Source organism: Lepidochelys kempii, chromosome 7, assembly GCF_965140265.1.
Source record: "Lepidochelys kempii isolate rLepKem1 chromosome 7, rLepKem1.hap2, whole genome shotgun sequence".
In the NCBI taxonomy this organism is placed as follows: Eukaryota; Metazoa; Chordata; order Testudines; family Cheloniidae; genus Lepidochelys; species Lepidochelys kempii.
Window position 1 is genome coordinate 118534470 of NC_133262.1, and position 13601 is coordinate 118548070.

Sequence of the window (13601 nt, forward strand, 5' to 3'; positions counted from 1 at the left end):
CCTCCTACTCTATTCCTTTGTGACATTGCTTTTTTCTCTTGCTGGAAGACTGCAGTCATTCTTTCTGTAGTTCTCAAACCCTATTTCCTTCCTGCAGGGACAGGAGGCTAGGCTCTCACACTTCTCTCTGATTCCTTAGCAATACAGACCAATTAATAAGTTAAGTGGTGGCAAGTGGCCACTAGTAGAACTACAAGCCAGACATCTACTGTATTTCCAGAGCGAACACCCTTGCACTAAGCTAAAGGAGCAACTTCACTGAGCAGAGACTGTTTCTGATACCTTACTGAAGCCATAATTCACACTATTTTGGAAATTAGAGATGGAAAGAACCGAGTGGGTTACCAAACATCCCCCTACTAAAGCAAGATTGCTCCCTGCAGTCAGCCAGGTTATAAAATCTCAAGCAATGAAACTTCTTGCCACCTTCTATGTTCAGACTCTTCTGCAATCTAACATATTGCACCACTGGGATTTATTTTCAATTTCCTTTTTTTTTTTGCAGTCTTCATTTTCCTTTATTGATGCAACGTGCTTGCACATTGTGGGTTGTCTACCTCCTCTGATGACTAGATCTCGAAAAGGATAACAACCAACTATTGCTGTTAACCTTAGCAAAGTTTGAGCTTTGGTGTTGGCTGTCAAGGGTTCAGATCTTGTTGATGATCACAAAAGGGGTTGTTGGATTTAACTTTTAACCTATTGTAATTAGTTATGCTCATTCTATGTGATCCCACTGTCTATTTGATTGCTTCATACTTCAGATACACATACACAGTTATCATATATTGCTTTACTTTCCGGAAGGTTGGTCACCATTGGTTTGTTCTAACATGTTTGTTACACTTGAGTTGTGTAGTCTGGTTTTTATACTGTTACTAAAATGCATCGGTTTTCACCATGTTTACCTACAAGTCTTGGCTGTTTCCTCATCCTTCTGTTTGACTCCTCTCTAACTAATTGTGACTATTCCATCCATACAGATTATGTTGCTGACTGACCCAGAGATTGAGAGCAGTTTACTGATCAGCTCGGATGAAGGGGCCACCTATCAAAAGTACCGGCTGAACTTCTACATCCAGAGCCTGCTGTTCCACCCCAAACAGGAGGACTGGATCCTGGCATACAGTCAAGATCAGAAGGCAAGAAAAGATTTTGTGACCTTCTTTACCAATGGTGTGGCATTTTCCCTCACAAGGGCCTAGACAAACATTTAGTACTTGCTTTTTCTAGAGGGCCTCTGTTTCTGCATGCACCATAATTATGATTTCATTTACACACCTGCAAGATCTGTGACTATAAATCAGGTATTTACTGGCAGATGTCAAGTTTGGTAATATTTGCACCCTCAATGATCATTAATTGTGGGGAGTTGTTCGAGGGGAACACGATTGTGCCCCCAAACATGGAGAGTGGGTTTAGGGGTTGACTCCAGATTAGACCCTTCATTGTGTTCTCTTCTTTTTAACTAATGTTTTTGCCAGGACAGAAGCCTTTAATAATGTGCGAAGCTGTTCAGTATAAGTACTCGGATAATGGTACACAATATGGATATATTTCTTGGCACTTGAAACAAATGGTGGTACCCTCCTTGCTTCAGAATAACATACAGTTCTTCTTGATCCTGCCAGCTTGGCACATTATAAACCAGATGTTGATTGTCCAAGGAAGAAAATAAGTGAATTGAATTCCTTTTGGAGTCTGCTTCTGTTGGTGCAGATCATGTCATAGCTACAGAAACATGCCCTAACATTTCAAAAGCATCTAGTACTTTTGGATACCTCAATTTTTGGATCTACTTAAGACCCCTTAAAGAGGCCTGATTCTCCCAGCAATTTCTGAAAAACCAAGGCACCAATAATCACTAAACTGGGGCCTGATAAATATTTAAAATTGAACATCTTGACAGATGGTGCTTGTTCAGATTGGTGTGTTAATCTAAATCTCAATGTAATGTAAAGCTTTACAGTCCTGTATGGGGGTTCACTCACCACAGGAGCATCTCCTTGTGGCCAGGTGTGGCATAGCAGTTGGCTTTCACTCTGGCAACCCCTTCTGACAGTCACTCCTTCACTATGGTGGTCTCTGCTCTATAACTTGGCCCTCCAACCACATGATATTTATGTCTGCCCCTTTTGGGGTAACAAAGTTCAACAAACAGAAGTCTAACGGTTAATTCCGAGATCTTGTGTCAGGTCTCTGGCCCCTGACTCTGGGCTCATGCCATGTTGCCAGTGATTGGTAGGGGAACTCAGGTCTTCCCTACACTGAGTTCAGCCCGGGGACCCTTACTGTCAGCCTAGGTTTGCAGTGTCCCATCCCTTGCTGCTGTTTCCCTGGGCTTCTTCCAACACAGCCTCTCTCAGGCTTTCTTTCCTGCAACTTCTCCGGGTTGATCGGTCTTTCAGGGCTGGAATCCCAGGGCTTATTCTCTGCTCTGGATTTCCTCCTCACCACCTCTCTGTTTCCAAAGAGTGACTGCAGATTCCCGCCCTGCGTCCCCCTTCTGCTACAAACTTCCTCTCATTATAATAACCAGCCTGCTCCTGCCCACCGGGGCTTCATGATCAGTCAAGCCTGAGTTTCCCTCCAGATGCAGCCAGGGAACATAACTGGTTTTTCAGGTCCACATTAACCCATTAAGGGCCTGTGTAGGATACATAGCCCATCATAAGCACCTTCCATTCAAGACTTTCAGTGTGGTTTACAAACATAAAAGAATTAATCCTCCCAATACTTGTATGACGTATGTAGGTATTATTGTGAGCTTGAGGAAACGGTGTCTTGGAGCTGGTTTACACTAGACCTAGCGACATTGCTCAGGGGTGTGAAAAATCCATCTCTTTGAGCGACGTAGTTAAGCCTACCTAAATCCCTGTGTAGACAGAGCTGCGTCAAGGTGGAGGTGGATTACTTACACTGACAGGAGAGCCCATTAGTGTAGGTAGTGTCTACCTACCTACCGCTGTAGCATTTCACACGTAGACAAGTTCTTAGGGTTGCTAAATGACTTGCCTAATGTCACAAATGAAGCTTAAGGAAATATTGGGAATAGAAGTTAAGACCTGTGCTTAACCAGAAAACCAATGTCCTTCCAAGGTTGTAGCCTAATGTTCATACAGAATTAAAATTTGAGTAAATTCTGCCTACTAAATTTCCTCTGTAGTCTCAATCAGATACAGTGTTCCTCATTTGACTTTTGTCTTAAATTGTTGTTATAGTTTGTGCTGCAGCCATGTTCCATCCAAAGTTTCATTCTAGTAGTAGCTGAAATGATTCCTGGATACTGCATATGTTAAATAGGAAGAGCCAAAATTCTGCCCATATGTATGGCCATGAAACACCACTGAAATCATTGCACAGGTGCAAATGAGGACAGGATTTGGCTACCCCTTCCTGCTTCTCCACGTGGGCACCAATGATACTGCCAAGAATGACCTTGAGCGGATCACTGCGGACTATGTGGCTCTAGGAAGAAGGATAAAGGAGTTGGAGGCGCAAGTGGTGTTCTCGTCCATCCTCCCCGTGGAAGGAAAAGGCCTAGGTAGGGAGCGTCGAATCGTGGAAGTCAACGAATGGCTACGCAGGTGGTGTCGGAGAGAAGGCTTTGGTTTCTTTGACCATGGGATGGTGTTCCATGAAGGAGGAGTGCTGGGCAGAGACGGGCTCCATCTTACGAAGAGAGGGAAGAGCATCTTTGCCAGCAGGCTGGCTAACCTAGTGAGGAGGGCTTTAAACTAGGTTCACCGGGGGAAGGAGACCAAAGCCCTGAGGTAAGTGGGAAAGCGGGATACCGGGAGGAAGCACAGGCAGGAATGTCTGTGAGGGGAGGGCTCCTGCCTCATACTGGCAATGAGGGGCAATCAACAGGTTATCTCAAGTGCTTATATACAAATGCACAAAGCCTTGGAAACAAGCAGGGAGAACTGGAGGTCCTGGTGATGTCAAGGATCTATGACGTGATCGGAATAACAGAGACTTGGTGGGATAACTCACATGACTGGAGTACTGTCATGGATGGTTATAAACTGTTCAGGAAGGACAGGCAGGGCAGAAAAGGTGAGGGAGTAGCACTGTATGTAAGGGAGCAGTATGACTGCTCAGAGCTCCGGTACGAAACTGCAGAAAAACCTGAGTGTCTCTGGATTAAGTTTAGAAGTGTGTGCAACAAGAGTGATGTAGTGGTAGGAGTCTGCTATAGACCACCGGACCAGGGGGATGAGGTAGATAAGGCTTTCTTCCGGCAGCTCACGGAAGCTACTAGATCGCATGCCCTGGTTCTCATGGGTGACTTTAATTTTCCTGATATCTGCTGGGAGAGCAATACAGCGGTGCATAGACAATCCAGGAAGTTTTTGGAAAGCGTAGGGGACAATTTCCTGGTGCAAGTGCTAGAGGAGCCAACTACGGGGGGCGCTTTTCTTGACCTGCTGCTCACAAACCGGGTAGAATTAGTGGGGGAAGCAAAAGTGGATGGGAATCTGGGAGGCAGTGACCATGAGTTGGTTGAGTTCAGGATCCTGACGCAGGGAAGAAAGGTAAGCAGCAGGATACGGACCCTGGACTTCAGGAAAGCAGACTTCGACTCCCTCAGGGAACGGATGGCCAGGATCCCCTGTGGGACTAACTTGAAGGGGAAAGGAGTTCAGGAGAGCTGGCTGTATTTCAAGGAATCCCTGTTGAGGTTACAGGGACAAACCATCCCAATGAGTCGAAAGAATAGTAAATATGGCAGGCGACCAGCATGGCTTAATGGTGAAATCCTAGTGGATCTTAAACATAAAAAAGAAGCTTACAAGAAGTGGAAGGTTGGACTTATGACCAGGGAAGAGTATAAAAATATTGCTCGGGCATGTAGGAATGATATCAGGAGGGCCAAATCGCACCTGGAGCTGCAGCTAGCCAGAGATGTCAAGAATAACAAGAAGGGTTTCTTCAGGTATGTTGGCAACAAGAAGAAAGCCAAGGAATGTGTGGGCCCCTTACTGAATGAGGGAGGCAACCTAGTGACAGAGGATGTGGAAAAAGCTAATGTACTCAATGCTTTTTTTGCCTCTGTTTTCACTAACAAGGTCAGCTCCCAGACTGCTGCGCTGGGCATCACAAAATGGGGAAGAGATGGCCAGCCCTCTGTGGAGATAGAGGTGGTTAGGGACTATTTAGAAAAGCTGGACGTGCAAAAGGCCATGGGGCCGGACGAGTTGCATCCGAGAGTGCTGAAGGAATTGGCGACTGTGATTGCAGAGCCATTGGCCATTATCTTTGAAAACTCGTGGCGAACCAGGGAAGTCCCGGATGACTGGAAAAAGGCTAATGTAGTGCCAATCTTTAAAAAAGGGAAGAAGGAGGATCCTGGGAACTACAGGCCAGTCAGCCTCACCTCAGTCCCTGGAAAAATCATGGAGCAGGTCCTCAAAGAATCAATCCTGAAGCACTTGCATGAGAGGAAAGTGATCAGGAACAGCCAGCATGGATTCACCAAGGGAAGGTCATGCCTGACTAATCTAATCGCCTTTTATGGTGAGATTACTGATTCTGTGGATGAAGGGAAAGCAGAGGATGTATTGTTTCTAGACTTTAGCAAAGCTTTTGACACGGTCTCCCACAGTATTCTTGTCAGCAAGTTAAGGAAGTATGGGCTGGATGAATGCACTATAAGGTGGGTAGAAAGCTGGCTAGATTGTCGGGCTCAACGGGTAGTGATCAATGGCTCCATGTCTAGTTGGCAGCCGGTGTCAAGTGGAGTGCCCCAGGGGTCGGTCCTGGGGCCGGTTTTGTTCAATTTCTTCATAAATGATCTGGAGGATGGTGTGGATTGCACTCTCAGCAAATTTGCGGATGATACTAAACTGGGAGGAGTGGTAGATACGCTGGAGGGGAGAGATAGGATACAGAAGGACCTAGACAAATTGGAGGATTGGGCCAAAAGAAATCTGATGAGGTTCAATAAGGATAAGTGCAGGGTCCTGCACTTAGGACGGAAGAACCCAATGCACAGCTACAGACTAGGGACCGAATGGCTAGGCAGCAGTTCTGCGGAAAAGGACCTAGGGGTGACAGTGGACGAGAAGCTGGATATGAGTCAGCAGTGTGCCCTTGTTGCCAAGAAGGCCAATGGCATTTTGGGATGTATAAGTAGGGGCATAGCGAGCAGATGGAGGGACGTGATCGTTCCCCTCTATTCGACATTGGTGAGGCCTCATCTGGAGTACTGTGTCCAGTTTTGGGTCCCACACTTCAAGAAGGATGTGGATAAATTGGAGAGAGTCCAGCGAAGGGCAACAAAAATGATTAGGGGTCTGGAACACATGACTTATGAGGAGAGACTGAGGGAGCTGGGATTGTTTAGCCTGCAGAAGAGAAGAATGAGGGGGGATTTGATAGCTGCTTTCAACTACCTGAAAGGGGGTTCCACAGAGGATGGCTCTAGACTGTTCTCAATGGTAGCAGATGACAGAACGAGGAGTAATGGTCTCAAGTTGCAGTGGGGAAGGTTTAGATTGGATATTAGGAAAAACTTTTTCACTAAGAGGGTGGTGAAATACTGGAATGCGTTACCTAGGGAGGTGGTAGAATCTCCTTCCTTAGAGGTTTTTAAGGTCAGGCTTGACAAAGCCCTGGCTGGGATGATTTAACTGGGAATTGGTCCTACTTCGAGCAGGGGGTTGGACTAGATGACCTTCTGGGGTCCCTTCCAACCCTGATATTCTATGATTCTATGATTCTCTAGCATGTTAAGCATTTTGGGACCTTTGAGATGAAAGGAATTGCATTATTGTAATACACTAATAATTGATGAAGATCAGTGCTGCTTGTAGTAGTAGATTTCCCATTTTGAAATAGGGGATGGGAGGAATATAAATTTCTGTTCGTGCTTTAGTCAGCCTGCCAAGGTGAGTGAAGATCCTGAGTTAGACAATGTATAACTAAGTTTGAGTGGATTTATGATGCGCAGCCCCTTAAGGGGACAAAGCCTGACAGCTGGAGAAATAATTTCCTAGTTCCAACAAGCAAATGATCTCTACGCAGTTATTCCATGAGTAATTGCTATTGCTTTATTTTACAGGGCCACAAAACTGCCTGCAAATACGAACGCAGGCTTTTTGGAGGGTCCTGAGGGGTTAGCTGGGATGGTGGGATTGGTCATGATGGTGGGGTTTATCTGGGTTTTATGTGGGAGGGTGCTTGATGGAGCTTTATCTAAACAATATTTTAGAGAGTAGTAAATGTGATCATTATTGGTGATTAGAATATTATGTTACCTAGGATGAGTTTCACCCCTATGCAGAGGGCTGGCACAAAGCCACTTATGTCCCACTTAACGCCTTCAGAAATGGAGTTTATGTGGGACTTAGCGATGTGCTATACCCTGCATAGGGGTGAATTACAGCTTTGGGTCCTGATCCTAGCCCTGTTGGAGTGTTTCCCTTGACCTCAGTGGGCTTTGGATCAGACCCATTGAGGGTAAATGATAAGCACAAAGTATAAATCAACTTGGAATAAATAAAACAAAAGGGTCAGGTTCTCCCTGTGGCTGAGCGCAAATGGTTCCTGGTAGTTTCATTTCTCCAGGCAGAATTTGGCCTGGAGTAACTGTGTGATCCTGCAGGTTTTTATATTTATTATACTATGGAAGTCATGGAGTAGTTCACAACAAATGACTGTCACTTGCTCTTTTGAGACCTTGTGCTAAGGCTGTAGTAATGGCAAGAGAACCCAATAGTCATTGGTTGCAATCCGGCATAGGCTTATTATTGATCAAGAGTCCCCCCTAGCAACCCAAGATGTAGACAGCTGTGTGGTGGCCAACTTGAACTGAATTTGCCGTCCGAGTTTGTTTCCTAGTAGACAGGTTCCCAGCATCACAAAACCCCATCACTAGTCACATTCATTTGCACCCTTGCTTCAGAAGAGAGACCAAGGCTTCAAGGAACATGGAGAATGAACAGGAGAGGAGACTGAATGAATATGCAGACTGAACCATTGCACCCCAGAGGAATTTCCTCCAGTTGAAGACTTAGGTAGATTGCCTGGGCAATGTGCAGGAGCTTACACTGCTCATGCTGTGAATCTTCTCTGGGCAGAGGACTTTAGTTTCCAGGGCTGAAAATCCAGTGCCTTTTACACACATTAAATTAACTTGACAGATTTTAGAGAGAGTATCAGAAAATCAGCTGCTGCCTGCTCCAACTGTTCTATGATTACCTTCATTTTTCCAGCTGAAAGTACAGTCGCTCCGTGGTGAACCCCCATCACATAATTGTGGAGCTAGTGTGTGATTCTCCGTTTTCTGAATAAGAAAAGTTACCTTTCAGAAGAAAACTCCAGATACAGTAAAACATTCCTAGGGACACACAAGCTCATTGGAGGTCCTGTACATTTTAATTATGGTGGGTTTAATCACATGGCTTATATGGTAAGGGGCTGTTTTGTGGGCGTGTTACCTGTTTCTTTTTGCTATATAGTCTTAAATAGTGGTTTGAGGTGTAAATAGGGGCTGGAAAATAAGAGTCTACACTTCATGCAGAGTCTCCTTCCCCTGTTCAGATGGATCAGCCACACAGAGATAATGGCTGGTACTCATCCCTGAATTGCTGAGCTCTTTGAGGTGATGAAATGCAGGTGGTAATGGAAGGTGTAAGTGATGTGGGGGGAAATGTAGAGTCTGAATTGCACAGCTCAGAAGAAATTGTCTAAATGCACTCAAGTGTTGAGCGACACCAGTGGTGGTGGAGAAGCTGTTTTAAAATGGTCCTCCTAGATTCCCTCTTGTTCCTTTGATGTTTTCAATGGGATTGTGAAATCAAGACAGCCAGGTTAAAGAGGACAGTTTCTGCCAACGAGGCATCTCTAAATGAAACTATTTTTTTTAATTTCCTTACTATTTGATTTCAGCTGTCTGTTTTTTTAAAAAGCGAGTTTAGTTCCTGGGGGGAAAGTACCAAACTGAGAGCCTTGGAGATGGAAATTTGGTCATGTTGTAAAGGCACTTGACTTAGATTCAGGAGATCAGGGTTCTCTTTCTAGTGGGCAACAAACTTCGTCTGTAACCTTGAGCAAATCACTTAATCTCTCTTTGTTCCTTTGTTCCCCATGTGTAAAACTGGGATAGTAACACTTTCCTTCCTCCTAGAGGTGCTGAAGATAAATTAATTAATGAAAGAGGTGCTCAAATATGAAGGTGATGGGTGCTGTTTAAGTAGATACATAGAGCTTTCTATTTATAGAACAATGTGACAGATAAAGCACAGGAACAGGTAGTGGATGTGCAAGCTTCCCACACATTGGCCCAGCCATGTTCCTTAACCCATTGCCTGAATGGTTTGCTTTGACAGATGAGCAGTAGCTCTGTCTCTTCAGCAGAGAGGCTTATCGCTGTATAGGTGAGACTGCTAATTAGCACTAATTCTGACAGTGGACTTTTTGAGGTCCTCTAGGTCCTGATCCAAAGCCCACTGAAATCACCAGTCATCTTTCCATCAGGAGCTGGACGGGGGCACATTTTACGTAGGCCACATCTCTGTGTGTTTGTACTTGTGTTTATTTGTTCATTCAAAGGGGAAAATAATCCACAGTGTAGAGAGAACACAAAATAAGGTTTGGTAAACTCTTGCAGGGCCCATGATGAAGGGAAGCTGTTTGATCAGTGAGCAAGCAGGATTTGCTCAGGTTGCACCCACTAACAGTAATGGGGAGTGGATTTACCGATGTGAATCCATCAGGCATTCAAGTGGCAACAGTGGTGTTCAGAGTCAGGGGTGACAGAAGAATCGCTTGCTTGTGTAAACCGATATATGTCAGAGAAGCAAGGGTGTGCATGGAGAGCAGGCCAGTTGTTAAGGTATTAAGCAAAACAGTGGATTGTGGTCTCTTTGCGTCTAATTAACCCCTGTATGGCGGGTGAGAGGGTAGAACAAGGCCCAGACATCACTTAAATTCCTATTACCTCCTAATAGAACATCAGTGGCTCACATATCTGGTGAGAATGCTCAGCACAGGGGATGTCTCCCATTGTCAGGAAAAGAGGGTATCATCTGTGTTCATAGAATCATAGACTATCAGGGTTGGGAGGGACTTCAAAGCAGGACCAATCCCCAACAAAATAATCCCAGCCAGGGCTTTGTCAAGCCTGACCTTAAAAACCTCAAAGGAAGGAGATTCCACCACCTCCCTAGGTAACCCATTCCAGTGCTTCACCACGCTCCTAGTGAAATAGTGTTTTCTAATATCCAGCCTAGACCTCCCCCACTGCAATTTGAAACCATTACTCCTTGTTCTGTCATCTGTCACCACTGAGAACAGTCTAGATCCATCCTCTTTGGAACCCCCTTTCAGGTAGTTGAAAGCAGCTATCAAATCCCCCCTCACTCGTCTCTTCTGTGTTCTCCTATCATTTTTAAACTGAGCTTTACTGGCTTCTCTGGGGCTGATTCTTCTCTCACACCAGTGTAAATCAGGAGCAACTCTATTGACCTCCTGTACTGCGGCAGTATAAGAACCACACTGGAACAGAAAGGAATGAATAGAATTGCCTTGTGTACAACTGGAGTAAGAGGAGAATCAGGCCCGGTGTTTAAATCAAACCTAGCCGTGAGCCTGATCATGCTCTTTTAATAGCTTTGAGATTAATAGATTTTAAAGTCAGAAGGATCATCCAGTCTGACTTTATGTGTAACACAAACCATATAATTTCACCCAATCAATCCTCTATTTAGCCTAGTAGCTTGTGTTTGACTAAGGCATATCGTTCTGAAAGGCATCCAATCTTAAGTGAGATGTACTGGATTTTTGCATCTGACTTAGATGTGGGCTTGATTGGGCTCAGTGTCTCATTCAAAAACCAGGAGATTAAGTTTGCTGTCAGTTATGCTGCTTTCACACTGCTCTAATTCCATTGACAGCAGGGAGTTACTCCTGCTTTACACCAGAATAAGTGAAGGTGGAATCAAGACCTGCATCTCTGTTACAAGGAGATATTTTCTCCAATTAAGATTAAGATGCACAGTTATATAGAATAAAGTTTCATTGGGTTTTGAGGACCCACTGGCAATATTAGGTGTGAAAAGACAAAATAACATATAGTTTGTGTGCTAATGTTTAATGGAGTCCTTAGCTCAATCAGCAAAACAAGTTATTCGTTCAGCCTGCCTATTTCTGATGACCTTTGGTATGGCAAAACATGAAAAGTAATAGTGTATTTGCAAAGCAGAAGGTGTTCTGCCCTGGTACCAAAATACGTGGAATGTTTCAGAAGACCTTAGAAATTCTTGGAGGACCACAAGAATTTATCCCAGCTAAATGAAGGCTTTTAAAAAAAAGATATGTGAACTCAGATCCATATTTTTAAAAGCCTGTGTGTATTTATGCATGGTGTGTGCATGAAAAAACCATGCAGGTGTATATATCCTTAAGTTATATCCATGCACCGGGCATTTGGCTTACGTGCCTTTGCACACAATCCTTTTCAAATGTGGGATGAAATCTATGGGGCAAATTGAGCAGCAAATGGATAGCCAATCCTTATGCTGTTCTGAGGATGAACAGGGGAAAGCTGTGAAGATCCTTCATCTTGCAGTTGCTTTGTTTTATTTTCTTTCTTGCCTGTACAGTCAGCTGTCCAGCATTAATTCAGCAATCGGGGCAAAGCTGTCAGATTGTATTTTTCTTTTAATTTGGCCATAAACTGGTGTACAAACTGTGATGAAACATGCCCTCCAAGTGCATCCTTCAGTCTCTTACACACCTCACTAAGCATAATGTGTTGGGAAACAACTTAAAATAAAGGAAATAAACAGTGGATGGAAATAAAAGAATAACCAATAAAAATAACAAAAAAAACCCCAAACCCAAACAGCTGATCCAGTAACAGGCAGATGGCACAGTCAGTCCAAACAGGAAGATAGGATCATAGCAATGTAGGGCTGGAAAGGGACTCAGGAGGTCATCGAGTTCAATGTTTTTCTATGACCGGTCCATGGACAGGGCACCAGTCCCTGAGATCTCCCTGATGCAGTTTAGGAAGGCAGTAAGCCGGTCCCTGGTACCAAAAAGGTTGAAAAGCGCTGATCTAGTTCATCCATCCTGTGCTGAGGCAGGATTAAATATAGCTAGACCATCCCTGACAGGTGTTGCCCTAACCTGTTCTTAAAAATCTCCGATGGAGATTCCACAACCTCCCTACATAACTCGTTCCATTGCTTAACGATCCGTAATGTTAAAAAGGTTTCCCTGATATCTAATCTAAATTTCCCTTGCTGCAAACTAAGCCTATGGCCACTTGTCCTGCCCTCTGTGCTGTGGACACGCACAATTGATCGTCATCTTTTTTTAAAGCAACCATTTACATATTTGATGCCTGTTACCCTTTCTCCGCCTACCCCCTTTTCTTCTGTAGACTGCACACATCCCCTTCGATCAGCCTGTCCCCAGAGGGGCTCTGCTTGGTAGGAGTGTGGTCAGGGTGCTGTAAGGCAGGACTCTTGAGTAATTTTCATCACTGATTTTGCCACTGATGTTCATGTCTTTAGGCAAGTCTGTATGCCTCAGTTTGCTCAAGTGCACAATCTCTACAAACAGTAATGCTTATCCCCCTTAAGCCTGCTTCTATGAGCATAAGGGATTTGTTTGTTCATTGCTTTGAGATCCTTGGATGCATATGTACAACCAGTGAGAGAATACCCCTTCTCCCATAAATTTTTACTGCCCTACGGATGTCTAGAGATTTTCACACATTTCCATGAAAACGTACCAATTTGCCATCTCAGAAGCAGTGTACTCCCATGGGTGAGGTGGGATCTGGAGACCTGGGTTTTAATCCCGGCTCTGTCACTGACCACCTGTGTGTGACCTTGAGCAAGTCACTTCAACTGTCTGTGCCTCTGTTTCCCTCCACTTTCTTTTCTATCTTGCCTATTTATATTATAAGCTACTATTTCTTACTATGTACAATGTGTCACAATGGAACCCTGAAATCAGCTGGAGCCTCCAGCACTACCATTATGCAAATGATAAATAATAATTGTTGTGGGTTTTTTTAATGAAAAGCTGTGTGTGTGTGAAACTAGGGAACTTTTGCCCTGAATTGTGTGATAATTAGCTGTTTTCTTTTCCTGCAAATGGTAATTTTTAAGGGGGAAAATACAAAAATTGAAAGACAGACTTTCCCTTCCACCTCCAAAATAATTGATTTTTCATAAAATACCCGAAAACAAAACAAAAGCACACAGGCAGGAATGCAGTTTTTTTGCAAGCAGTGCAATTTATTTTTTCAAACAGCTCTCCTGGCTACTATGCAAGTAGCTACGAAATTGACAACACATTGGAATGGCTTACCAAGAGGAGTGTTAAGTTCGTCATCACCTGGAACCTTTAAATTGAGATTGGACCTCTTTCCAAAAGATACAATCTATTTTAGCGACAGGTTGCTGGGCTGAGTCATGTTCCTTTACATATGAGGGAAGAATAATTCCCCATGCTGCAGGAACTGTTAGGTGAAATTCTACCGGGTATGTTATGCAGATAAGCTTTAAAGGTGTGCTGGTAAAAATGTGTTACTATAAGTCATTTGCTTTTGGGTTTCATGCATGAGTCAAATCTTTCTG

At 44.1% G+C, this 13601-nt stretch overlaps 1 protein-coding gene across 1 annotated transcript in view; it reads left to right on the forward strand.

The window, feature by feature from the left end:
* Window positions 1-13601, forward strand: part of SORCS1 (sortilin related VPS10 domain containing receptor 1) — a 424169-nt gene that overhangs the window by 262196 nt on the left and 148372 nt on the right. Inside the window, exon 4 of the mRNA XM_073354427.1 lies at window positions 984-1142. Coding sequence (XP_073210528.1) covers window positions 984-1142 — 159 coding nt within the window. The remainder of the gene's footprint in view (window positions 1-983; window positions 1143-13601) is intronic.